Source organism: Callospermophilus lateralis, chromosome 1 (assembly GCF_048772815.1).
Source record: "Callospermophilus lateralis isolate mCalLat2 chromosome 1, mCalLat2.hap1, whole genome shotgun sequence".
Lineage (NCBI taxonomy): Eukaryota > Metazoa > Chordata > Mammalia > Rodentia > Sciuridae > Callospermophilus > Callospermophilus lateralis.
In genome coordinates, this window is record NC_135305.1 from 196,650,991 (window position 1) to 196,676,060 (window position 25,070).

General features: G+C 37.5%; 1 protein-coding gene, 1 non-coding gene and 1 pseudogene across 2 annotated transcripts in view; 1 reads left to right on the top strand and 2 right to left on the bottom strand.

Moving 5' to 3' along the window:
• Positions 1 to 2,025: 2,025 nt before the first annotated feature.
• LOC143384362 (small nucleolar RNA U13) lies at positions 2,026 to 2,127 on the bottom strand. The gene has a single exon (XR_013089301.1). It is a non-coding gene; the product is annotated as a small nucleolar RNA U13 (small nucleolar RNA).
• Positions 2,128 to 10,678: 8,551 nt separating this feature from the next.
• Positions 10,679 to 10,972, bottom strand: LOC143408947 (mitochondrial import inner membrane translocase subunit Tim8 A pseudogene; annotated as a pseudogene).
• Positions 10,973 to 13,276: 2,304 nt separating this feature from the next.
• The window catches only part of Fbxl2 (F-box and leucine rich repeat protein 2), an 85,160-nt gene continuing 73,366 nt past the window's right edge, over positions 13,277 to 25,070 (top strand). The window contains exons 1-2 of the mRNA XM_076843213.1: positions 13,277 to 13,343; positions 23,905 to 23,966. Of these exons, the coding sequence (XP_076699328.1) occupies positions 13,341 to 13,343; positions 23,905 to 23,966 (65 nt within the window). The 5' untranslated portion in view covers positions 13,277 to 13,340. The remainder of the gene's footprint in view (positions 13,344 to 23,904; positions 23,967 to 25,070) is intronic.

Consider the following 25,070-nt stretch of genomic DNA (forward strand, 5'->3'; position numbering starts at 1 on the left):
GAGGCGGGGAAAAAGTGTGTCACATTAGATTGGGTAGAGAGAAGTGATGGGAGGGGAGGAGAGGGGAAGGGGGTATAGGAAGGACAGCAGAATAAAATAGACACTAGTTTTGCTGTATGTATATACGTGACTGCATGACCAATGTGATTCTGCAACCTGTACACTCAGAATAATGAGAAACTATACCCCATCTGATTCAAATGTATGATATGTCAAGATCATTGTACTGTCATGTGTAACTAATTAAAACAAATAAAAAAAGAACAAATTAACACCAAAAGCAGTAGAAGACAGGAAATAATTAAAATCAGAGCTGAAATCAATGAAATTGAAAAAAGAAAAAATTGAAATTGAAAAAAGAAATAATTGAAAAAATTGACAAAATAAAAAGTTGGTTCTTTGAAAAAATAAATAAAATTGACAAACCCTTAGCCATGCTAACAAAGAGAAGGAGTGAGAAAACTGATATCACTAACATACATGATGAAAAAGGTAATATCACAACAGACACTACAGAAATACAGAAGATAATTAGAAATTATTTTGAAAACTTGCACTCCAATAAAATAGAAAATATTGAAAGCATCAACAAATTTCTAGAGTCATATGATTTTCCCAAATTGAATCAGGATGATATACACAATTTAAACAGATCAATTTCAAGCAATTTTTTTGAAAAAAATGAAACAGAAGATGCCATCATAAGCCTACCAACCAAGAAAAGCCCAGGACCAGATGGATACACAGCCAAGTTCTACAAACCTTTAAAGAAGAACTAATACCAATACTCTTCAATTTATTTCAGGTAATAGAAAAAGAGGAAGCACTCCCAAACTCATTCTATGAGGCCAATATCACCCTGATTCCAAAACCAGGCAAAGACACATCAAAGAAAGAAAACTTCAGACCAATATCTCTAATGAACATAGATGCAAAAATTCTCAATAAAATTCTGGCAAATCGAATCAAAAATATATCAAAAAGATAGTACACTATGATCAAGTGGGGTTCATCCCAGGGATGCAAAGTTGGTTCAATATATGAAAATCAATAAATGTAATTCATCACATCAATAGAATTACAGATAAGAATCATATGATCATGTTAATAGAGACAGAAAAAGCATTCAACAAAATACAGCACTCCTTCATGTTCAAAACACTAGAAAAACTAGGGATAATCAGAGCATATCTCAAAACCGTAAAAGCTATTTATGCTAAGCCCCAGGCCAACATCAGTATAAATGGAGAAAATTTGAAAACATTCAATTTAACATAGTTCTTTAAACACTGGCCAGAAAAATTAGACAGATCAAAGAAATTAAAGGGATACGGATAGGAAAAGAAGAACTCAAATCAGCACTATTTGCTGACAATGATTCTATACCTAGAAGACCCAAAAAATTCCACCAGAAAACTTTTTGAACTAATAAATTAAGTCAACAAAGTAGCAGGATATGAAATCAACACCCATAAATCAAAGGCATTTCTGTATTTCAATGATAAATCCTCTGAAAGGGAAATGAGGAAAACTACCCCATTTACAATAGCCTAAAAAAATAAAATACTTGGGAATCAACCTAATGAAAGAGGTGAAAGACCTTTACAATTAAAACTAAAGAATGCTAAAGAAAGAAATCAAAAAATATCTCAGAAGATGGAAAGATCTACCTTGCTCTTGGATAGGCAGAATTAATATTGTCAAAATGACCATACTACCAAAAGCACTATACAAATTTAATGCAATTCTAACCAAAATCCCAATGGCATTTCTCATAGAAATAGAAAAGGCAGTCATGAAATTCATCTGGAAAAATAAGAGACCCTAGAATAGCTAAAGCAATTCTTGGCAAGAAGAGTAAAGGTAGCATCACTACACCAGCCCATAAACTGTACTATAGAACAATAGTAACAAAACCAGCATGGTATTAGCACTAAAATAGACTGATAGACCAATGGTGCAGAATAGAGGACACAGAGACTAACCCGCATAATTACAGTTATCTTTTTTTTTTTTTTTTTTTCATGTCAGACGGGTAATGTGCCAATGTTGTAACAAGGTTTAGAGGGAGGCACGTCTCACACAAGAGCGTGAACACCCAATCATCACGCTTATGAACCGAAGGATCTACAGTTATCTTGTACTAGACAAAGGTGCCAAAAACATACATTAGAGAAAGGATAGCCTATGCAACAAATGGTGCTGCGAAAACTGGAAATTCATATACAACAAAATGAAATTAAACCCCTATCTCTCACCATGCACAAAACTCAACTGAAAGTGGATCAAGGACCTAGGAATTAAACCAGAGACCCTGCGTCTAATAGAAGAAAAAATAGGCCCAAATCTCCATCATGTCAGATTAGGCCCTGACTTCCTTAATAACACTCCTATAGCTTAAGAATTAAAATCAAGAATCATTAAATGGGATGGATTCAAATTAAAAAGCTTCTTCTTAGCAAAGGAAATAATCAGTGAGGTGAATAGAGAGCCTATATCTTGGTAGCAATTTTTTTTTATTGATTGTTCAAAACATTACAGAGCTCATGATATATCATCTTTCATACATTCGACTCGATTAGGTTATGAACTCCCATTTTTACCCCAAATACAAATTGCAGAATCACATCGGTTATACACTCACATTTTTACATAATGGCATATTAGTGACTGTTGTGTTCTGCTACCATTCCTATCCCCTACTATCCCCCCTCCCCTCCCCTCCCCTCCCATCTTCCCTCTCTACCTCCTCCGCTGTTGTTTAATTCTCTCCTTTTTTCCCCTCCTCCTTTCCCCTCACAACCTCTTATAATTTTGTGTAACATTGAAGGTCTCCTACCTTTTCCATATGCTTTCCCTTCTCTCTCCCTTTCTCTCCCCCCTCTCGTCTTTGTTTAATGTTAGTCTTTTCCTCATGCTCTTCCTTCCTGTTCTGTTCTTAGTTGCTCTCTTTATATCAAAGAAGACATTTGGCATTTGTTTTTTAAGGATTGGCTAGCTTCGCTTAGCATAATCTGCTCTAATGCCATCCATTTCCCTGCAAATTCTATGATTTTGTCATTTTTAGTGCTGCATAATACTCCATTGTGTATAGATGCCACATTTTTTTTTTTATCCATTCATCTATTGAAGGGCATCTAGGTTGGTTCCACAGTCTAGCTATTGTGAATTGTTGGTAGCAAATTTTTACCACTCACACATCAGAAAGAGCCCTAATCTCTAGGGTACATAAAGAACTTAAAAAGCTAAACGCCAAAAAAAATAATAATAATTCAATAAATGGGCCAAGAAACTGAACAGACACTTCTCAGAAGATGATATACAATCAATCAACAAATTATGAAAAAATGTTCAACATCTCTAGCAATTAGAGAGATGCAAATCAAAACTACTCTGAAGATTTCATCTCACTCCAATCAGAATGGCAGCTTAAGAATACAAACAACGGGCTGGGGTTGTGGCTCAGCAGTAGAGCACTTGTCTAGCATGTGCAAGGCCCTGAGTTTGATCCTCAGCACCACATAAAAATAAATAAATAAAATAAAGGTATTGTGTCCAACTATACCTAAAAAATAAATATTAAAAAAAATAAAGAATATAAACAACAATAAGTGTTGGCGAGGATGTAGGGGGAAAGGTATATTCATACATTGCTGGTGGGACTGCAAATTGGTGCAGCCAAAACAGAAAGTAGAATGGAGATTTCTTGGAAAACTGGGAATGGAACCACCATGTGACCCAGGTATCCCACTCCTTGGTCTATACCAGAAGGACTTAAAAACAACATACTATAGGGACAAAACCACATCAATGTTTATGGCAGCACAATTCACAGTAGCTAAACTGTGGAACCAAACCAGATGCTCTTCAGTAGATTAATGGATAAAGAAAATGTGGTATGTATACACAATGGAATATTACTCTGCAATAAAAGATAATAAAATCATGGCATTTTCAGGTAAATGGATGGACTTGGAGAATATAATGCTAAGTGAAGATAGCCAATCCCAAAAAAACAAATGCTGAAAGTTTTCTCTGATATGAGGAGGTTGATTTATAGTGGGGTTGGGAGGGGGAGCATGGGAGGATTAGACAATCTCTAGATAGGGCAAAAGGGTGAGAAGGGAAGGGAGGGGGCATGGGGCTAGAAAAGATGGTGGAATGAGATAGATATCATTACCCTAAGTACATGTATGAATACAGAAAATGTGTGAATATACTTTGTATAGACCCAGAGATATGAAAAATTGTGCTCTATATGTGTAATATGAATTGTAATGCATTCTGCTGTCATATTTAACAAATTAGAACACATTTTTTAAAAAAACCCAAGATACTACAAATATAAAAAACAAAACAAAAAGGTACTGTAGTTGTCAAATATGTTTTTTCTTACAGGCATATAGATTCTGCAACTGCTCTATATATTAGGGTTGAAGAAATATAAATACATTATAGATACATAATGATAATCAAGTTTCTTCCTGGCAGAGAAAGATGTTTCAGTATAAAGAAGGAATGCTGGAATGAAACCTGTTGTACTAGATCAGAAAGGAAAGCATCAGTAGAAATTCATGGTTACTTGTTATACACACATATGCACACACACATATGTATATTATATACACACATACATACAGAGAGAATACACAGATTAGCATACATACATACATACATACATGTATTTTCTATCTCTGTCCACTTAGCTGGCCTAGAAACATGGTCTCTTCGTAGCAATGAGCACACCTGAGACCCAGATCTTGATTTATAAACTACTGGTTTTCAGTACAAAGAACCAAAGTTCTTCAGAGAAGTGGCTGATTATATGGCTGAGTCAAGCAAAATATAAGATGATCCTGGAGCACATTTTGGTGCTGTATATGACACCCACTTGTTGGTTACTTAGCTGTCTTGGTCATCAGATACTATCACAGTGCTCATATTTAGGTAACTGTTGTATAGGAGCCTCATGCCATGTCATGATGCTTAAATTATTCACTTTACTTGATCTCATCATATAGGCATTGTATTATCTCTCACATCATCCCAAGATGAAGATGGGTGTGTATAATACAACAAGCTATTTTGAGAGAGAGAGAGAGAGAGAGACCACATTCACATAATTTTTATTACAGTATATATTATAATTATTCTATCTTATCATTACTTTATATATTACTTTATATATACTTTATCTCTTGCTATGCCTAATTTATAAATTAAACCTTATCATAGGCATGTATGTATAGGAAAAACACACTATATATAAGGTTTGGTACTACCCATGGTTTCAAATATTCATTTGCGATCTTGGAATGTTTTCCCTGCAGATAAGGGAAGACTCGTGGCTTTAAATTATATAAGGCAAAAATTGACAAAGGACATAAAAGAAATTGACATACATAGTGAAAGTTTTATAAAACACTTGTCTCAGAAATCAGTAAAAGTAAGGATATGAAATTGGAATGACTAAATGAACAAGCTTGATATAATAGATACAGTAATATAGCAGTATGTATTTGACTGAGATACACATTTTTTCAAACACATAAAAAATTCCCCCAAATCAGGAAAGGCCAGAATTGACAGCTACAAAGTCTATATACTGTGCAACTATAAAGGCATTAGTCACATAAGATAAAAATAGCACCCTCAGTGTTATGCAACAGGGCATCTTTGCCCAAAATTATTCATATAAAGATTTTAGGATGCTGCTTGACATTCTTTAAAAAATGAGTCCTTGGATAGTCAAGAAGCCTGGAGCCTGGAGTCACTGCCTGGCCCTGCCAGGACTCAGAGTGTCCTGCCTCCCACATCCAGATCTGATTCATTAGGGATGAATGTCCAGGCCCTATCCAACTCTAGGAGCTGGTGAAGCAGACCCTGCTAAGCAACAAGGCCTATGCTATTCCTGCCCTAGAGCACTTTCCAAAGTGCTCTTTCTACAGTTGTTCAAGGAGGCTTTCATGGAGTATCATGTGGAGATCCTGAAGAAATTGGTGCTGGCCTACCCCTTCATCTGCCTCCCTCTGGGATCCCTGATGAAGATACTAAATATAAAGATCTTCAAAATTGTACTGGATGTGTTTCTTGTCCAGAAGTGCATACCCCAAGTGCTGGATTTTGGGAATGTGCATCAGACTTCTGGATCATAGGATCCAGAGCCATAACTGCCACCCACACACCAGAGGCCATATCAGAAGCAAACAGTGAAACATGGTCCAAGGGTAGCAAAGCAGCCCTTGGAAATATTCATAGACCAAGTGAAGGAAATTGCCAGGGATGAATTATTCATCTGTTTCTCACAGTGGGCTGTGGAGAGAAAGGCCGTGCTCCGGGTGTGCTGTAAGAAGCTGAGGATCAATTCATGTTTCTTCTTCAAAGTTCTGCATGTTCTGTAGCTGGACTATGTCCAGGAACTAGAAGTGGATACTTCCTGGGGTCAGGACAAAATAGAAAATTGTGTATTGTTACCTGAGCAGGATGAGAACCCTTTACATATTTCATTTCACTAAAATAAGTCCAGAATTCTTTCCTTCCTATTCATAAAACAGGTGGCATTCCTTCAAATACAGCATCCACTTGAGAAAGCTGGATAATCTCTAGGAGCTTTGTAAACAAGATGTCTTCTTTCTTCATGGAGCACTGCATAAAATGCTCAGAAGTCAGAACCCCTTGAAGACTCTCTCATTGAGTTCAAGCCCGCTCAGGGAATCAGACAAAGCCTCTGTCCTAGAGTCCAAGCACCAATCAGCTGAAGCACTTGGATTTAAGGAGATTCTCAATGAAAGAGATGAGTCCTGAGCCCCTCTGAGTTCTGCTAGAAAAGGTGGAAGACGTCCTTGAGACCCTGGTCTTACAGAATTGTGGGACCATAGACTTCCAGCTGAATGCCATTTCGCCAGCCCTGGGAACCTTCAGCTTTTATGGGAATCACATCTTCATGTTTTCCCTGAAGAACCCGCTGCTTCATACTGCTAGGATGATCCTGTTAAGACAAAGGCTGTACCTTGCCCTTCTGGAGTGCTTGATGATATCTCCTAGGTTTGCAAGGATGAAATCAACCCTGAGAAACTTGCCCAGGATTAGATGTTTCTTGGGCTGGTCTGGGGATGTTACTCAGTGGTAGAGTGCTTGCCTAGCAAGCATGAGGCCCACACACACACACACACACACACACACACACACACACACACACAGCTTCTCTTGTAAACGTCTCTGATTTGGTGCATATGCAAGAATCCCAAGTTTGAGGACAGTCTTGGCAACTCAAAATAAAAAGGGGTGGGGGGCTGGGGATGTGGCTCCAGCGGTAGCGCGCTCGCCTGGCATGTGTGCGGCGCGGGTTCGATCCTCAACACCACATACAAACAAAGATGTTCTGTCCGCCGAAAACTAAAAAATAAATATTTAAAAAAAAAAAAAAAGGGTGGGGATGTAGCTTAGTGATTGAATGTACCTGCCTCAATCCCCAGTCCCATCAAAAAATGGTTTGGGGTTGCCCTTCAGGTTGGGATGGGTATAAGATCTCCATTTTGCCATCTTTTTCAACTACATGTATAATATGTATATTACATATAGTCTTTTTTAAAAAAAAATTTAGTTGTAGATGGACACCATGACTTATTTATTTATTTTTTAAAATAATTTTTATACCTTTATTTTGTTTATTTATTTTTTAATATTTTTAGTTGTAGATGGACACATATCTTTATTTTATTTTTTAATGTGGTGCTGAGGATTGAATCCAGTGCCTCAGACCTGCTAGGCAAGTGCTCTACCACTGAGCCACAACCCCTGCCCTATTTATTTATTTTTATGTGGTGCTAGGGATCAAACCCAGTAGCTCACACGTGCTAGGCAAGCACTCTACCACTGAGCTACATCTCCAGCCCTATTTTGTATTTTACTTAGAGACAGGGTCTCACTGAGTTGCTTAGGGCATTGCTAAATTGATGACAATGGCTTTGAACTTGCAATCCTCCTGCCTAAACCTCCTAAGCCGCTGGGATTACAGGCGTGCACCACCATGCCCAGCAACTCCCCAAATAATTTTTACAAACAAGATTTACAAAAACTTTAAGGATCAGAAAATTGCTATTTCACATAATATATTCCAGAATATACAAAGCATGGAAAACCATTTCGGATAAAGCACATACTGTTTCCATAAACATACAACACTTCTGACAGTAAACATGCATTTTTTTCCCCCACACCAAGCAATTCTCCAACTCTCTGGACCCCTGCTGAGTGTCCCACAGTTTAATCCAATTCTGACACCACCTGGAGTTGGCATCAGATTCCACAAATTAAGGGCTCAGTCCCACAAGACTGTCTCTGACTTCACAGGGCTGGGGTTGTGGCTCAGTGATAGAGTGTGCTCGCCTAGCAATGGGCAAGGCCCTGGGTTCGATCCTCAGCACCACATAAAAATAAATAAGTAAAATAAAGTTACTGTGTCCAACTACAACTAAAAAATAAAAGTAAATAATAATAAAAAAATACTGTCTTGAACCTCAGATTGCCAATTGCAAGACTGGGCCTTCTCTATTCTTGACCAACTGGCTATAAGTAAGGTTATTCTACAAACTTTTTGTCAGGTATGATACTTTGCTTGAATGCTTCTAGCAGAACTTAGGATAACATTTGACTTACATTCCCCAGTTTATTATAAAGAATACAACTGAGGAACAGCAGATAAGGAGAGGTGCCTAAGCAAATGTATGTGAGTTGTGAGAAGCTTCTGTGCCCTCTCCATGTGTATCACGTCCCAGCACCTCCATGTGTCTGCCTGGTTCTCATTAAATCTAGTTATTTTTATAAAGAATAATCTATGTCTTCCTCCCCACCAGTTTGCTGGAGGTTGGAAGGTAGGGCTAAAAGTTCCAACCATCTTATCTCTTGGTCTTTCTGGGGTAGTCAGCCCCATCCTGAGGTCTTATAGGATCTCCACCCTAAGTCATTCATAGGCATAAACTTGGATGTGATAAAAAATGGCATCTTATGAATAACAAAAGACTCCCCTGTTACTCAGCAAATCCCAAGGGTTTTAGGAGCCTTGTGTCAGGAATTGGGGACAAAGAACAAAAATTTTTTTTTATTATATCATATATTTAACTTATTTTATGAGGTTGGGAAAATCTTATCACAGATATTGAATATACATAGCAAATATGTGTGTCCATATCCCAATTCATGTGTTGAAACCTAACCTAAAATAATGTCATTAAGAGGTGGGGCCTTGGGGCTGGGGCTGTGGCTCAGTGGTAGAGAGAGCGCTTGCCTCTCACATGAGAGACCTTGAGTTCGATCCTCAGCACCACATTTAAAAAAATAATAATAAACAAAATAAAGATATTGGGTCCATGTATAAAAAAAAATATTTAAAAAAGAGGGGGGCCCTGGGAGGTGATTAGATAACGAGAGCAGAACCCTTACAAATGGTATTAGTGTCCTGAGAAAAATACACTCCAGAAAGCTAGCAAGTCCCTTTCACCATATGAGAACATAGTGAAAAGATGCCACCTATGAACCAGGCCTCCAGAAGTGTGAGAAATAAATTTCTGTTATTTATAAACTACACAGCCTGCGGTATTTTGTTGTAGCAGCCTGAAAGGCTAACTCCATAGTAAAACAAATGAACAAATAAGCGAAACCACTAAGATAGATGGCAACCTCGCTTACATAGACACAAAAATCCTAATTTTTAAAATATAAAAAATATTAATAGTAGCAAAATAGATCCAGCAGAATTATAATAAGTACATTATTTTTTTCAGAGTAGAAACTTTTATTTTAATTGTCAAAAGAATGCGGTAAATTAAATCTATAATGATTAACATCAGGCATGCATCTCTACCTAAAACTGCTATTAGTTTCTGACAGGGCTAAATGATATAATTTCTTTAGGCACCATCTTTGAATTTTTTTTTTTTTTTTACTCTGATGCTGATGTACAGTACAAGTTTACTTCTTCCTATATAAGAAGTTTACTTCTTCCTGTGGTCGTCTAGTAATGAGAATCATGTTTACTGGTAAGATTCCTTTATAACTAAAGGCTTTTAGATTCTTAGGCTGCCTGTACTACCTTGAGACCATATTTTAATATAGATATTTTTAAGTAAATCATAGTAAAGGGGAGGGACACAACCTAGAAAGCGGAAGCGTACGTAGGAACACTCCAAAGATTTTTTTTTTTTCCCCAGCACTGGTAGTCAAAAACTAGACAAGGAGGCCAAATTAAGTACCAAACCACACTCTCCCACTGCCCCCTTTTCAGACACAAAGATCTCCCTAAAAATATGAAATAAATTCACACAAATAGAGATTTTACTTATGAGATCCCAACATCAAGTTATAGAAAGCAATTCCACTATCAAAATTATAGCTATTAAGGAGACCTTGAGAAAAAGCAGTCTTATATTCAGTAATATGCAGCTAATGGTTTTCTGTCAATTATTTTTACAAGATTAACATTAAAAAACACAACCAAATACACATATGACCCTCAAACCCCACACAAAACAATTGGTCTTTGTTTATTCTCAGATGACACAATGTCCCACAAGTGACAAAAGGCGGGGGGCCAATGCCCCATAGTCAATTCTTCAACTATCCCATCAATAGCTCTTCCTTTCTTGAACTACCTTCTTTTTCCCAAAAGGTAATGCTGAGATCAGTCAGAAAAGCTTTCTGAGAAGACTGGCTTGGATTTCTGGGTCTGTTCCAGTCGATTCAAGATGAATTGGCTCGTATCAATGAAGCGTTCAACGCAGTTCACAAAACAGGCCTCAGACCGACTGTCCAACTTTGGCCCAGGCTTGTCCATGCATTTCTCCCAACAAAGTCCAGTCATCTGGTGTACCAGCTGCTGGAAGCGCTGCTTCTGAGTTTCCACCTCAATGAAATGCTGCAACTTTGGGTCCACTGTGTCCAAATTGGCCACCAAGGAAGAAGAAAAGGAATCCATCCCAGTGTGACCACACTTGTGACAGGAACTCTGCGGCAACTCCAATGGTAAGTAAACTTTAATTGCTGAATATAAAAATTATTGAAATCAGAATAATACCTATCCAAGTAATATACTCATTAATAAATTATTATTTTTCTTTCTTTTTTGAGACTAAATCTATATTGGTCTTGAATTCCTGGGTTCAAGTGATCTCTGCTACAATGCTCGACTAAAAAGTTTTTTTGTTTTTTTTTTTTGGTGCTGGGGATTAAACCCAGGTACTCATGTATGCTAAGTAAGCACTCTCACTAAGCTATACTCCCAGACCCATGATTAAGTATTCTAAAAACAAGATAGGGTTAGATGAGACAGCTTGATTGAAGTGAAAGTGACTGCAGAAAGATATTTTAGAAGAACAATCAAAGTTTCTGTGAAGATGATATTGGAGGAGATAACTGACCTGTGTCAAGTGGAGACATGGGCTGTGTATAGTACTGCAGGAAGAATATTCCAAGTAAAGGAAGCAGTTGCTGAAGCTTTTCAGTAGAATGGCATCTGGCACGATAAAAGGAACCTCAAGAAATAAAGTGTGCTAGTGAGGTGTGAATGAGGCAAGAGCAGTAGGAGATGGGGTGAGTGCAATGGACAAGACTTTTATCATATAGGATCTTGCAGACCATTTGAAGCATTTGCTTTATTTTTTCTAAATAACATGGGATGTTACAACAACAATGCTGTTGTGCATACTGTTGAAGGGAAGATCAGCAGCACAATATCTTAGTCAATTTGTGTTGTTATGACAAAATACCACAGATTGGGTAATTAATAAAAAATAGAAATTTGTTGCTGACAGTTCTGGAGCTTCTGAAATCCAAGAACAAGGCACTGGCAGTTTTGTGTCTGGTGAGGGCTGCTCTCTGCTTCCAAGATGGAGCCTTTGTTGCTGCATGCTCCAGTGGGGACAACACTGTGTCCTCACAAGGCAAAATAGGTGGAAAGGCACAAAGGGAATGAAATAATTCTCTCAAGCCCTTTTATAAGAGTTCTAATCCCATCCAGGAGAGCAGAGCCTTCATGGTCTAATCACTTCCTAAAGGTCATCTCTTAATACTGTTGTATTGGAGATTAAGTTTTAACATGAATTTTGGAAATGACACAAACATTCAAAGCATAGTACACAGAGACAGATTTAGGTAAGAGATGGTGGTGGGAGGTGAAGGTGAGAAATGGATAGATTTAGGATTTATTTTAAGGTAGAATCAAGAATAGACCTGGAAATGTGGCTCAGTGGGAGAGCTCTTGCCTACATGTGGGAGGCCCTGGGTTTGATCCCGGCACTGATAACCAAATAAAAATAAACTGTTAATGGATTGGAAGTGAGGTATGAGGATAAAGAGAAAAATTAAGAATGATTCTCAGGTTTTTGTCCTGATCAACAAATCAACACTGGGAATAGTAGAAACATTTCCTGGGGTAGGGAAGACTGAGGAGGTTTATTTGGACTGCATTAAGATTGTAATGCATATGAGGGGAGATGTCAGGTTAGCTACTGAATGTTTCTTCTTCATAGAGTTAATGAGCTGAATTTAAGAACAGCTTAAGTTCTTAAACTTAGTTTTTTTGAAAAACTAAATACTAAAAAATCCAAAAAGTTACTGGCTGATTTAATAAATTAGAGGATAGCTACAGTGCCATTCCATTAATTTGTATCCAAGATTTCATGTTTTGTTTTGGGATGAAGATCTTGCCATGTTGCCTCCTCATATTTCTGGGCTCAAGGGATCCTCCTGCCTCAGCCACCTGAGTAGCTAGGACTACAGGTATAGCCACTGCAACTAGCTTAAGCTAATAATTTTAAACTGAATAGATTATAACATAGTATATATGGTTTGCCACCACTTTTAAAGAATAAAACATGATATATTTTTATGGTAAGCTTAGAAGCAGACAGACTGGAAAATGAACGGTGGCTACCTCAGATTTTGGCGTATAGTGTGGTTTTATTATTTTTAATTGTTATTGGTAATTTTCAAGGTCCTCAATAGTTATGTTACCTTTATAATTCGTTTTTTTAAGAAGGAAAATCCACGACGGTCTCTTTCAGCTGGGCAGTTTGCGTCTGGGTCACCTGTCAGGTGAGGGGCGTCAAGGTGATCAGGCCAAAGATGCACCAGATGCAAAGTGGGAGAGGAAGAGTGGCGTGGGGGGCGAGGTGGGCGGTCCGAAGGGCAACGCCCCTGTGGGTCACGTGCTCGCCGGACGCCAATGGCCGCCTCGGAGCCCACCTTGAGGATGGGGCGGGGCGCCGGGCTGGCGTCACCAGGACAACGGGCGTCGCCGGCGCCGTGTGACTCCGGGCTGTGGGCTCGCTCGCGGTCGTTCGGCCATGGTGAGTCTGGGTCCCGCGTGGGCCTGGCAGCCTCGCCCTTCCCCGCCCCGGCCGGGTCCTCGCGCCGCCGCCCGCTAGGCTCGGGCGGGCGGTGCCGGGGTTGCGAAGAGGCTGGGCCGCGGCCTGCGGGACTGCTGGGAAGGGCAGGGCAGGGCAGGGCAGGGCTGGGCGGGCCCGGGGAGGGGGAGACCTGGGGGTGACGAGCGCCTGTCTGCCAGGGGCGACCGCGATGCTGTGTTCTCTGCCGTTGGGTGTCTGGGTCACATCCCGGACCCCTACCCCGTGGCCCGCCGGCGTGACGTTATTTGGCCCGAGCGAGCCCGGGAAGCCACATAGAGAGGGTGTGGTTAAAAGAAAAAAAAAAAAAAGAGTCTATATGAATGTTATATATATTTCTATTTACATTGCAAGTTATGTACTTCTAGTCTTATTTTTATGCAGTTATATAAATGGCACATAATATGTATTTCTTTCAGATTTATCGTTCTGATAGATTTTCTAGCGTGTGGAAATTTATAGTTTTGGAGAGACCCTTCTCGTTTTGTAAAAAAAAAAAAAAAAGGGGGGGGGACCTTGAGCTGGAGGCTTTTTTTTTTTTTCCCCCTGAGTGCAGCACCCTCACTAAGGGATTTAATTAATCCATAATTAGCACATTGTAAACGTCTTAAGTCTTTACCTTTGCTCAATAAACTTGAGAGATCGTGGACATACCACCTGTCTCCAATAAGCTCTTTTGAAAGCCTAAGCTTCAGGGAATTGCCAGAGGTCGTGCCAGAGGTCTCCAAGTGGTGTAAAAGAAGAAAGGAACTAGACCTCCTTCTTGGGGACACGCCCTTGATGTAGGATATTTAAGGGGATTGGTAATAGAAAAATGCCTAATTTTAAGAAACAGTTTTTCGCTTTTCTTTTACCATGAGTGATTAGGTGGAGATTTGCTTTTTATCTGCAAGGGTTAGTAGAAGTACTGGTAAGCTGAGATGCAGGGTACTGCCTAAGCACAGTTGGCCTTCCCTAGCTGACCTTTTTATTTATTTTATATTTTTCCCATAACTAAGAGGGGTGTTAGTAAAAGAAAGTGATAGTCTGTACCTCTCATTGACTCTGGAGAAACAACTCCCAAGTGTGGCCTGTTGATAGCAGGAAAAAACATTACCCACAAATAACAGTAATCTTTATTTTGTTTCTTTTGAATTAATGGAGCTGGCAAGAGTTTCAGAAAGTGAATTTTACAGAAATCTAAGCATTTAAAATATTGTATCAATTTACTTTCTATGTGGTATGTGAGAAAATCTCATGCAGTTATAAACAAGGAGAAAGGAACAATATCCAGGAATTGAATTTTCCCAGCTCTGTGAAGTCTCACATTCCTCCTGTTTCTATTTTCTTTTTATTTTTCCAGTCCTCCCATATGACCCACAGTCTACTTAATTCACTATTGTGGATTTTAGAGCTTTAGGTATTCTACCATAAAAATGTTCTAAAGTACTTTTGTACTAGCGGTTGCTTTGCTGAACTTGGAAATGCTTTGCTTTCTGTATATTTTTAAGCATGAAGAATCTAACTCATAGAAGGGATTAAATTGATTGATAAAATGCATAGGCTTCTGTGGTGGGAAATGGTTAGTATTGGAGGGAGAGAGACTAAGAGGCTGCCTATGTGGTCCCTGAAACTGTTTGAGAGTATATTTACTTCATTAAATGCTTGAATCTAAATGTACCACTTTAACAGTTGATATAAATGATTTTGCACATTAATTTTGGAATTCTACTTATTAGTGAAAATTTCATTTGTTTCTACTGCCTCGGTAATAATGACAATATTTGTGTATATTCTTTGTGTGAGACATTTTTTAAGTGTCTTCCCAGGCTGTAGCAGCCCTGGGAAGAAGATGCCATTTTCCATTTTAGAGATGAGGAAACTGAGACAGAGTTAAAGTAACTTGCCAAATCACTCAGCTGATAATTGAGCCAGGTTTCAAAAGCAAGTGGTTTGTTTTAGAATCTGCTTATGTGATTATTGGATTGTTCTGTAATGTATAATGCGTCATATGTTCTCTAATGTGCCATATATGTTTAAGAAGTTAGTTTTCTTAGCAGGTGCAGTGGCACATGCCTATAATCCCACCATTTCGAGAGGCTGAGGCAGGAGGATCACAAGTTCAATGCCAACCTCAGCAACTTAGCAAGACCTTGTCTCAAAATAAAAAACAAAAAGGGCTGGGGATGTTACTCTGTGGTTAAGCGCCTGTGAGTTTAATCCCTGGTACCAAAAAAAGGAAAGTTATTTTTCTTTATTTAGACTTTAAGGTTGAGCAGTTGTGAATGATTTGTATTTTGGTTTTTTGGCTTTGGGCTAGATGTTGTAGAACAGAGTAGGCATGCCTAACCTTTTTCATTCCTCTCTTACAAAGTTGAAGTGAAAAGAAATTAATGAAAACATATGATTAGATCAGCATTCATACTCAGGGCTGTAACAACACTTAGAATTTCTCCTGTCAACTTCAGTTCATGTTCAGGAATTGGCATTTATTTTTGGTGAATTATAAAACAGTGTTTTACATGAAACCTTTCAGATGTGGGGAATGAAACAGTGCTTAAAATTTGAAGCACTGCCTAGCATGCAAGAGGCCATGGGCCCAATCCCCAACATTGTGCCCGTTATAAATAAGTAATAATATTTTCTGAGATTTTTCCTAACAATTTTTAGATTTTAGTTTTATCTTCTGTAATTGTTACAAACAGGAGTCAAGTTGTTGCTTACATTTTAATTCACTTGGAACAAAATATATATTGGAATATATCTATTCCTTGTTACCATTAAGGTTTGCTATTGTTTAATACTTGTTAAGGCATGTCTATTTTTAGAAATATATAACACATTTTAATTCCTTCTATTTAGACTTTTATCCTATTTCAGCATTTTCCTTTCTATATTTATAGTAAGGACTAGTCAGAGGTGTTGAGGGAAGACTTCACAATAAAATATTTAATTGTAGTTTTTCACATTAAAGTGATATTTTATTTCTTTCTGTGCTGGGGATGCAACCCAGGACCCCATGCATGTGAGGTGATCCTCTACCACTAAGCTATATTCCCAAGCCCCTAAAGTGATTTTCTTAATTCAGGATTTACAAACATTTTGGTCTCTGCTATCACATGGTATAGTTAAAAGAACATATATGAGAACATTAATAAGATGAGATCTTCTTAATAGATCACGAAAAGCCAGATAAATCTATATGTTAATGTTTCTCTAGGGTGGCTATGAGAGATGGGGTGGAGCAGGGAAGTCTAGTAAGCAGAAGAGGACACTTGGGAAAGATTTTGTGGACCCAGAATCAAGGTTCAAACCCAAGCTTCCCAGTTCTGTCCTATAACTATATTTCCATTGATTTTTCCCCTGCTATTTTTTTTTTTTATCCAATGACTATTTATTGTGTGCTACTGTATGTTAGTTTCAGTTCTGGGCAGTAGGTATCCAGCAGAGGATGAACAGAAGGCTATGCTCTCATTGAGCTTACATTCTCATTACAGGAAGACAGATAATAAACAATTTGATAAGGTTGTGAAAGTGCTTTGGAGAAAAATAAAGCTAGGTAAGAGAGAAAGGGAACTAGGGGAGTGAGGGGAGGGAGGAACTGTCTTTAATGTAGAGTGGAAAAGAGGCCTGATAAGATGATACTCAGCAGAGGATATGTCATGGGACTGCCTGGCAAAAGAACAAGTTGGAAGAGGACACAAGTCATATGTCCTGAGGCAAGAATGTGGCTTGCAGTTAAAGAAAAATCAGCTAAACTTATTGATTGCATGTGGGCTGGAATGACAGTTAAGAGTCCTGAGGAGAGTCAGCTACTGATCAAAGCTGTACTTACTTGCCAACTCTTTCCCATGGGCCTTTAGTGAGTAAATGGGTGTAGGAGTTTGGAGACAGGGAACAGAGAAAGAGCATAGAATGATCCCCCTGAGGTGGATGGTGCCTGCTGAAGGATGAAGGCAGAACTGGAAAATTGTTAAAAATCCCTTTGAGGCACTAGAGACCTTTACAAAGCATAAGGCTGGGGCTGCCACAGGCTGAGGGCACAATAAGAGAACTGATAAAATTTCCTCTATGGCTATCCAGGTTTTTATTGTGGACAAGGCAGTAGCTTTCAGAAGGCAAAGTCAGGATAAGAGGCAGAGATCTCCCCAAGACACATAAAACTGATGGTGCTACTGGGGAGCAAAGACAACTCCTCAGTTGGTAGCAAGAATGTGGAGGGAGGAGAGGAAGATGGGAGGAAGGGGGTGTAGGTCTCTCACAATTCAGAGAGCTAGCAGTTATATGGTAAAGCTCAAAACTGTGGTTTTGCTGGGCGCGGTGGCGCATGCCTATAATTCCATCAGCTCAGGAGGCTGAGGCAAGAGGATCCCTAGTTTGAAGTCAGCCTCAGCAAAAGCAAGGCACTAAGCTACTCAGTGAGACTCTGTCTCTAAATAAAATACAAAATAGGGCTGGGGATGTGGCTCAGTGGTTGAGTGGCCTTGAGTTTAATCCCCAATACCAAAACAAACAAACAAAACCCCCCAAACTGTCATTTCAACAGTGCTCAGTATTCCAACTTCTCCTGAAGGTAATTCTGATTCCATCCTACAATCATTTTAGGCTATTCATGAGTTCAATCTAACTAACATAGCAACATCTCTCAACCCAGCTCAAGTACATCGTCCTCTACCTTCATTCCCCTGGCAACTACTGAAGGTTGAAAAAGGAACTGCTTTTACAGAGATAATTTGAAGAAGGAGCTATTTTTTATGGAAGCAAATTACTATTCTTTTACATAACCATACTCTAAATTGAGACATACAAAGAAACAAAAATATGACCCCTGGTCAGGAAAGAAAAAACATAACAGAAACTCAGTGATGTTGAACAACATGGGTAAACAGAGAATTTCAGCAAAAGATGGAAACTATATAATGAACCAAGTGAAAAAGCTAGAAATGAAAAATTCTTTGATGAGCTTAGTAATGTATTGAACACAACAGAAGAGAGCATCAGAAACTTGTGAAAAGGTCAATAGAGATCATCTATATCTAAGATCTGTGGGACAATATTGAATTGTCTGATATGTACATGCTTAGTTTCAGAAAGAGGAGGGAGACCAGGGACACAGGAAATATTTTGTGAGGTCATTGCCAAGAAATTGCTAACAATAAGGGAAGACATCTTGATTTATTCAATAAGGTCATCAGACCCCAAGCAGGATAAACATATAAACATACGCACATACACACACACACACACACACACACTAAAAAAAAAAAAAAAAACCACTTGGGTACATTGTAGTCAAATTTCTTAAAAACCAAAGATTCTTATAAAAGAAAACTTTAAAAATTACACGAAGGAACAATAATATTGATGATTGACATCTCGTCAGAAGCAGTACCCATCAGAGGATGAATTAGCTCTTTATCACCATAATGAAGTGCCTGTGGCAACTGACTTAGAAAAGGTTTATTTTGGCTTATGATTCTAGGGTTTCTAGTTCAAGATTGAGGGTCTTTATGGCTTTGGGCCTCTGACAAGGATGGTACATCATGATGGGAGCAAGTGTCAGAGCAAATGACTCTACTCATCAGCCAGAAAGTTAAAAAAAAAAAAAATGAGCTGGAGTCCCATAATCCCATTTGAGGGTATATCCTAAGGATCTCTTAAAGACCCTGCCTCCCAATAAATCTAGTCTGGGGATCAAGCCTTTAACACATGGATCTGTGGGGAACATTGAACAGCCAAACTATAGCAAAGGACAATGGAGTAACTTTTTAAAGTAGTGCTTTTAAAAAGCAAATATAACCTGGAATTCTATATTTAAAACAAATGAGAAGCAGGGCCTGGTGGCAAATACCTGCTACTTAGGAAGCTAAGACAGGAGGATCACAAGTTTGAGGCCAGCCTGGGCAACTTAGAACCTGTCTCAAAATAAGGGCTGGAGATGTATTTCAGTAGTAGGGCACTTGCCTTGCATGTGCATGGGAATGGGTTTCATCCCCAGTCCTAAAAAATTTTTTTTTTCTGATAGACAAAAGCAAAGACGGTTTTCTATACCAGACTTTTATCATAAGAAGTGCTTAAAGAAATTGTGCTGAAGCAAAGTAATGATAAAGGAACCTCAGATCTAAAGGAAATAATGACTTGTACCAGGAAGAATAAATATGTGGATGAGAGGGACCTTTTAAAAAGTTCCCTTTCTGAATTCCATGTTCATAGAATTAATATTGTTAAAATGGCCATATCAAAGTAGTTGATAGATTCAGTATAATCCCCACGAAAGTACCAGTGACATTCTTCATAGAACTAAAAAGAAATCCTAAAATTTATATGGAAAAACAAAAGTTTCTGAATAGCCAAAGCAATACTGAACAAAAAGATCAATACTGGAGGCATCCTAGTACTTGATTTTAAAACATACTACAGAGCCATTGTGACAAAAACAGCATGGCTTTGGCCTAAAAACAAGCATGTTGACCAACAGAACAGTGTAGAGGACCCAGAAATAAATCATACATCTTCAGCCAACTGATTCTCAACAAAGGTGCCAAAAACATGTATTGGAATAGAACAACCACTTCAACAAATGGTGCTGAGAAAACTGGATGTTCATTCATAGAAGATTGAAACTCAAACCCTCTCAGCTTACATAAAAATCAACTAAAAAGTGGATCAAAGACTCTTTGATAAATCAATGGTTGTGCAACTGAAGTGATTCTGCAATCTGTATATGGGGTAAAAATGGGAGTTCATATCCCACTTGAATCAAAGTGTGAAATATGATATATCAAGAACTATGTAATGTTTTGAACAACCTACAATAAAAATTAATTAAAAAAAAAAAAAAAAGACTCTAGTGGAAGACCTGAAACTTTGAAACCACTAGAAGAAAACATAGGGAAAACACTTTAAGAAATTGTCATAGGCAACAATTTCCTGATTAGGTCACCAATAATTCAGGAAACAAAAGCAAGAAATGATAAATAGAATTACATGAAATTTAAAAGCTTCTGCACAGCAAAGAAAACAATCACCAGTGGAGAAACAACCTACAGAATCAAGAAGATCTTTGCTAGGTAGTCAACTGACAGAAGATTAATATCCAAAATATTTAAAAATCTCAATATAAAAAATGAATAATCTGGGCAGGGACTATGGCTCAGTGGTAAAGCACTTATCTAGCATGCATGAGATACTGGGTTCGATCCTTGGCACCATATAAAAACAAACAAAACAAAATAAAGGTATATGTCCATCTACAACTAAAAAAGTATTTTTTTAAAAAATGGATAATCCAATCAGGGCATGGCCAGATGATCTGAATAGACACTTCTCAAGAGAAGTACAAATGGCCAATAAATGTGTGAAAACATAGTCTCTTCATTAACCACAAGAGAATGAAACAAGACATTGAAAGTAGAAGGAAAACTGAAAAACACCACTTATTTGGAAATTAAATACTACTCTGAAACAGAAAAAGAAAATGGAAATACTTTGAAATGGAAATGAAAAACAACATATCCAAACTCATGGGATTCTGTGAAAGCAGTGCTCAGTGGAAAATTTATTCTTGTGAATGCCTACATTAAAAGAGAAGAAAGAAAGAAAGACATCAAATCAATAACTTTATACTTCAAGGACCTAGAAAAGATTAATTGAGATAATTTAGTTAGTTCATCTAACAGTTCTTACAAGAGCTTGGAATACAGGAGGCACTTATTAAATGCTAGTCTCTCACCATAAAGAGTCCTCAGTGACACTACTTTGAAAATAAGTGGGGCTAGGGTTGTTTTTAGAGTGCTTGCCTAGTATGTATGAGGCACTGGGTTCGATTCTCAGCACTGCATATAAATACATAAAGGTCCATGGACAACTAATAAAAAAAATTGGAAAACAAATATAGGGTTCCACTTACAACACTATTTCCATTTCTGCAGTTTGGTGAAATGTGTATTTTTTCCATTAAAAATAGCAGATATTGCTCATATACCATAAGTTTCACATAATTAAAATATAAAAATTAGTTTTAGTATATTTGACAAATTGTATGACTATCAAAACTGTCTAATTCAAGAACATTTTCATAACGCCAACCCATTCATTAGTATTCACTGCACAGTCATAAGCAATCACTACTACACTTTTTGCCTCCGTGGATATACCTTTTTTAGACATTCAGTGTAAGTGGAATCATATGATATGTCACCTTTGTGTCTTTTCTTTTAGTAACATAGTGTCTTCAAGACTCATTCCTATCCTAACATGTATAAATACTTCATTTTATTGCTGAATAGTATCCTGTTGTATGGTTATCACATTTTGTTTACACATTCATCAGCTGATGGATGTTTGGGTTGTTTTACTTTTTGACTATTATGAATGATGCTGTCCTACTCATACAAGTTCTAGTGTTATTTGCAAATAGAATAACTGATAACTGGGTCTTACAGCAATACAGTGTTTAATCTCTTCTTTCTTCCTCCTTCCCTTCCCTCTTCCACTCCTTCTCTCCTTTCCTCTCTCTTCTCCTTCTCTTCCCACCACTACCACTACCACCACATAGGACCTCATACATGCTAGGCAAGTGCTCTACCACCGAGCTACAGTCACAATCCTTAACCTCTGTGGAGCTCTCAGATTGTTTTCCAAAGGCGACATCATTTTACATTCTCATTGGCAGTGTATGAGGGCTGGTGTTTCTCCACATCTTGCCATTACTTAGTATCTGTCTGTTTAATTTTATTTATTCACATGGATGTGAAGTATCTTGTTGTGGCTTTGACTTACACTTGCCTAATGATGAATGATATTGAACATTTTATGTGAGTATTGACCATTTAGATACCTTCTTTGCAGAATTGTTGATTTGGAATCTTTGCTCATCTTTCAGTTGGGTTGTCTTTTTATTGTTGAGGTATAGGAGTTCTTTAAATATTCTAGGTATAGATACCTTGTCATACATATGATTAGCGATTTTTTTTCCTATTTTGTGTGATTTGTTTTCACTTTCTGTGCTCTTTTTGCTACCTTGATACCCTTTGAAGAACAAAGGTTTTAAATTTTGATGTCCAACAATCTATCTTCAGATTATGTCCTTTGGGTATGATAACAGCTATGAAAGCTTTGCATAATCTAGCAACTCGAAGTTTTATGCCAGTGTTTTCTCCTAAGGATTAGAGTTTTAGCTCTATTTATTAAGGCCTCTGATGCATATTGAGTTAATTTTTTTTGTGATTCAGGAAGGAGTCCAACTTCATTGTTTTGCATGTGGGTATCTAGTTGGCTTGGCACCATTTCTTTTTTTTTTTTTTTGAGAATTTTAATATTTATTTTTTAGTTATTGGTGGACACAACATCTTTGTTTGTATGTGGTGCTGAGGATCGAACCTGGGCCGCACACATGCCAGGCGAGCGCGCTACCTCTTGAGCCACATCCCCAGCCCTTGGCACCATTTCTTAAAAAGACTATTCTATTCACCATTTAAATTAATTTCCCACAAAGGTAGGAGTTTATTTTTAGACTCTTTATTCAGTTGATCTATTGATCCTTATGCCAGTACTACAGAGTCTTAGTTCCTTGCTGTAGCTTTGTAGTAAAAAAAAATAAAATAAAATTTTAAAATTAAATTTTGTTGTTTTGAGATGGAGTCTTGCTATGTTTCCCAGGCTGGTCTCAAATTCCTAGGCACAAGTGATCCTGTTGCCTTAGCCTCTCAAATAGCCATGATTATAGGTATAAATCACTACACAGTGCAGCTTGTAGTAAAATTTGAAATCAGAAAGTTTGAGTCCTCCATCTTTATTTTTCTTTTCAGGATCTTTTTTTTTTTTTTTAAATCTATTTTGTGTCTCTTGCATTTCCATGTGAACTTTTAGGATCAAGTTGTCACTTTCAGTAAAAAAGGCATTAGGATTGATAGGGATTGCATATAATCTATGAATCAGTTTGGGAAGTGGTGTTGTAGTATATAATACTATCAAGTCTTCCAGTTCATAAATGTGGATATTTTTTTCAATGTATATCTTTAATTTTTCTGAATGTTTTATATAAGTTTTCAATATGGAAGACTTGTACTTTTGAACTTATTCCTAAGTATTTTATTTATTTAGATCCTGTTATAAATTGGATTGCCCTATTTAACTCATTTTTAGGTTGTTCTTTAATAACATAAATTTGTATATTCTGTCACCTTACTGAACTCCTTGATAAGTTATAATTGATTTTGTGGATTTTTAGAATTTTCTATATATAAGATCATATCATCTGCAAATAAAAGTTGTTTTATGTCTTGCTTTCCAATCTGGATGGTTTTTATTTCTTTTTCTTATCTAATTGCCTTGGCTAGAACCTCCAGTACAATGTAGTACACAAATATCTGAGTGTTGCTGTTTTTGTGAAAGGGTGATAGGTTTCTTGAAATTAGTATCATCTTATTTGTAGACAATGATTGAGGCTGTTCTGATCCAGTATGAAAAACGTAATTTTTTGTTGATGGAGGAAGAATTTCATAATTTTTATTTTTTCTTTCAGGTTTTCTCAAATAGTGATGAAGGCCTTATTAACAAAAAGTTGCCCAAAGAACTTCTCTTAAGGTAAGTGTAGATAAATTTTAGATAAAAGAGTTCAGGTTTGATTCAGTTATCAAGTTCCAAGACTATCTTCTTTGTCACTGAGTCCATAGCATAGAAAGTCAGAATTAGCCTAACCGACTTTTTGTTTTTGTTTTATAGAATGCTGTTCAGCTTGTTGTTAAATTTTACTTGGTCTAATCCAGAATGTACTAGAGTATGTACATAGCATTGGTCTGGATTCTTTTTGTAATGTGGTAAGTATTGTAATGATCTTCAGTAGGTGCCATTGTTTTGGTATGAGTAGATAATCATAATTAATAATATAAGGAAAGATTATTGCTAAAATTATGAGTTCTTGAAGTCAGGGAGTTTTAGATGTTGTCTGATAAATGGGTTTTAAAATAAGCACAGTTATGGTATGTTCTTACCGAGTACTTCAAATGCTGTCAGTCTCAAATATTGCTATATTTTTTTTATCAATATGAGAAGTGTGTGCTAAGTGACATGAGTACTATAAAACAGGCTTTTGTCTTTCTTTCATTACTAAATATACAGTAAATTTTATTTTGGTTGTCATTTTATCAAATAAGCTGTCAACCAACATTTGTTGGGCATGGTAGCACATGCCTGTAATTCCAGCTTCTCAGGAGGCTGAAGCAGGAGGATTATAAATTCAGGGATAGCCTCAGCAGCTAAAGGAGACCTTGCCTGAAAATAACTTATTAAAAGGGGCTGGGGATGTAGCTCAGTGGTAGAGCACTTGCTAGCATGTGCAAGCCCCTGGATTCAATCCCTAGTACCAAAAAATTTATCTGAGGCACTGCAACTTTCTTTAATATTTTGCAATCACCAAAGAGATCTTATTTTAGTTTTGGGTGCTGTTACATTTTAATTCTTAAGAAAAAATTTATATACACAATAATCTTTGAGTAACCTTTACCAAACTGTTTGTCCTGTTGCTGATGTTCCACAAAACAAACAAAAACTGGTTCTGTGATCAAATAAGTATGGGAAACTATGCATTAACAAAACCAATTCCTTGACTACAGGACTTCTTAGAGACTTAATAGGCTAATGTGCGTGGTGATGTTCCAGGTTGGGTGGTTGTGGCATTTCAAACTTATC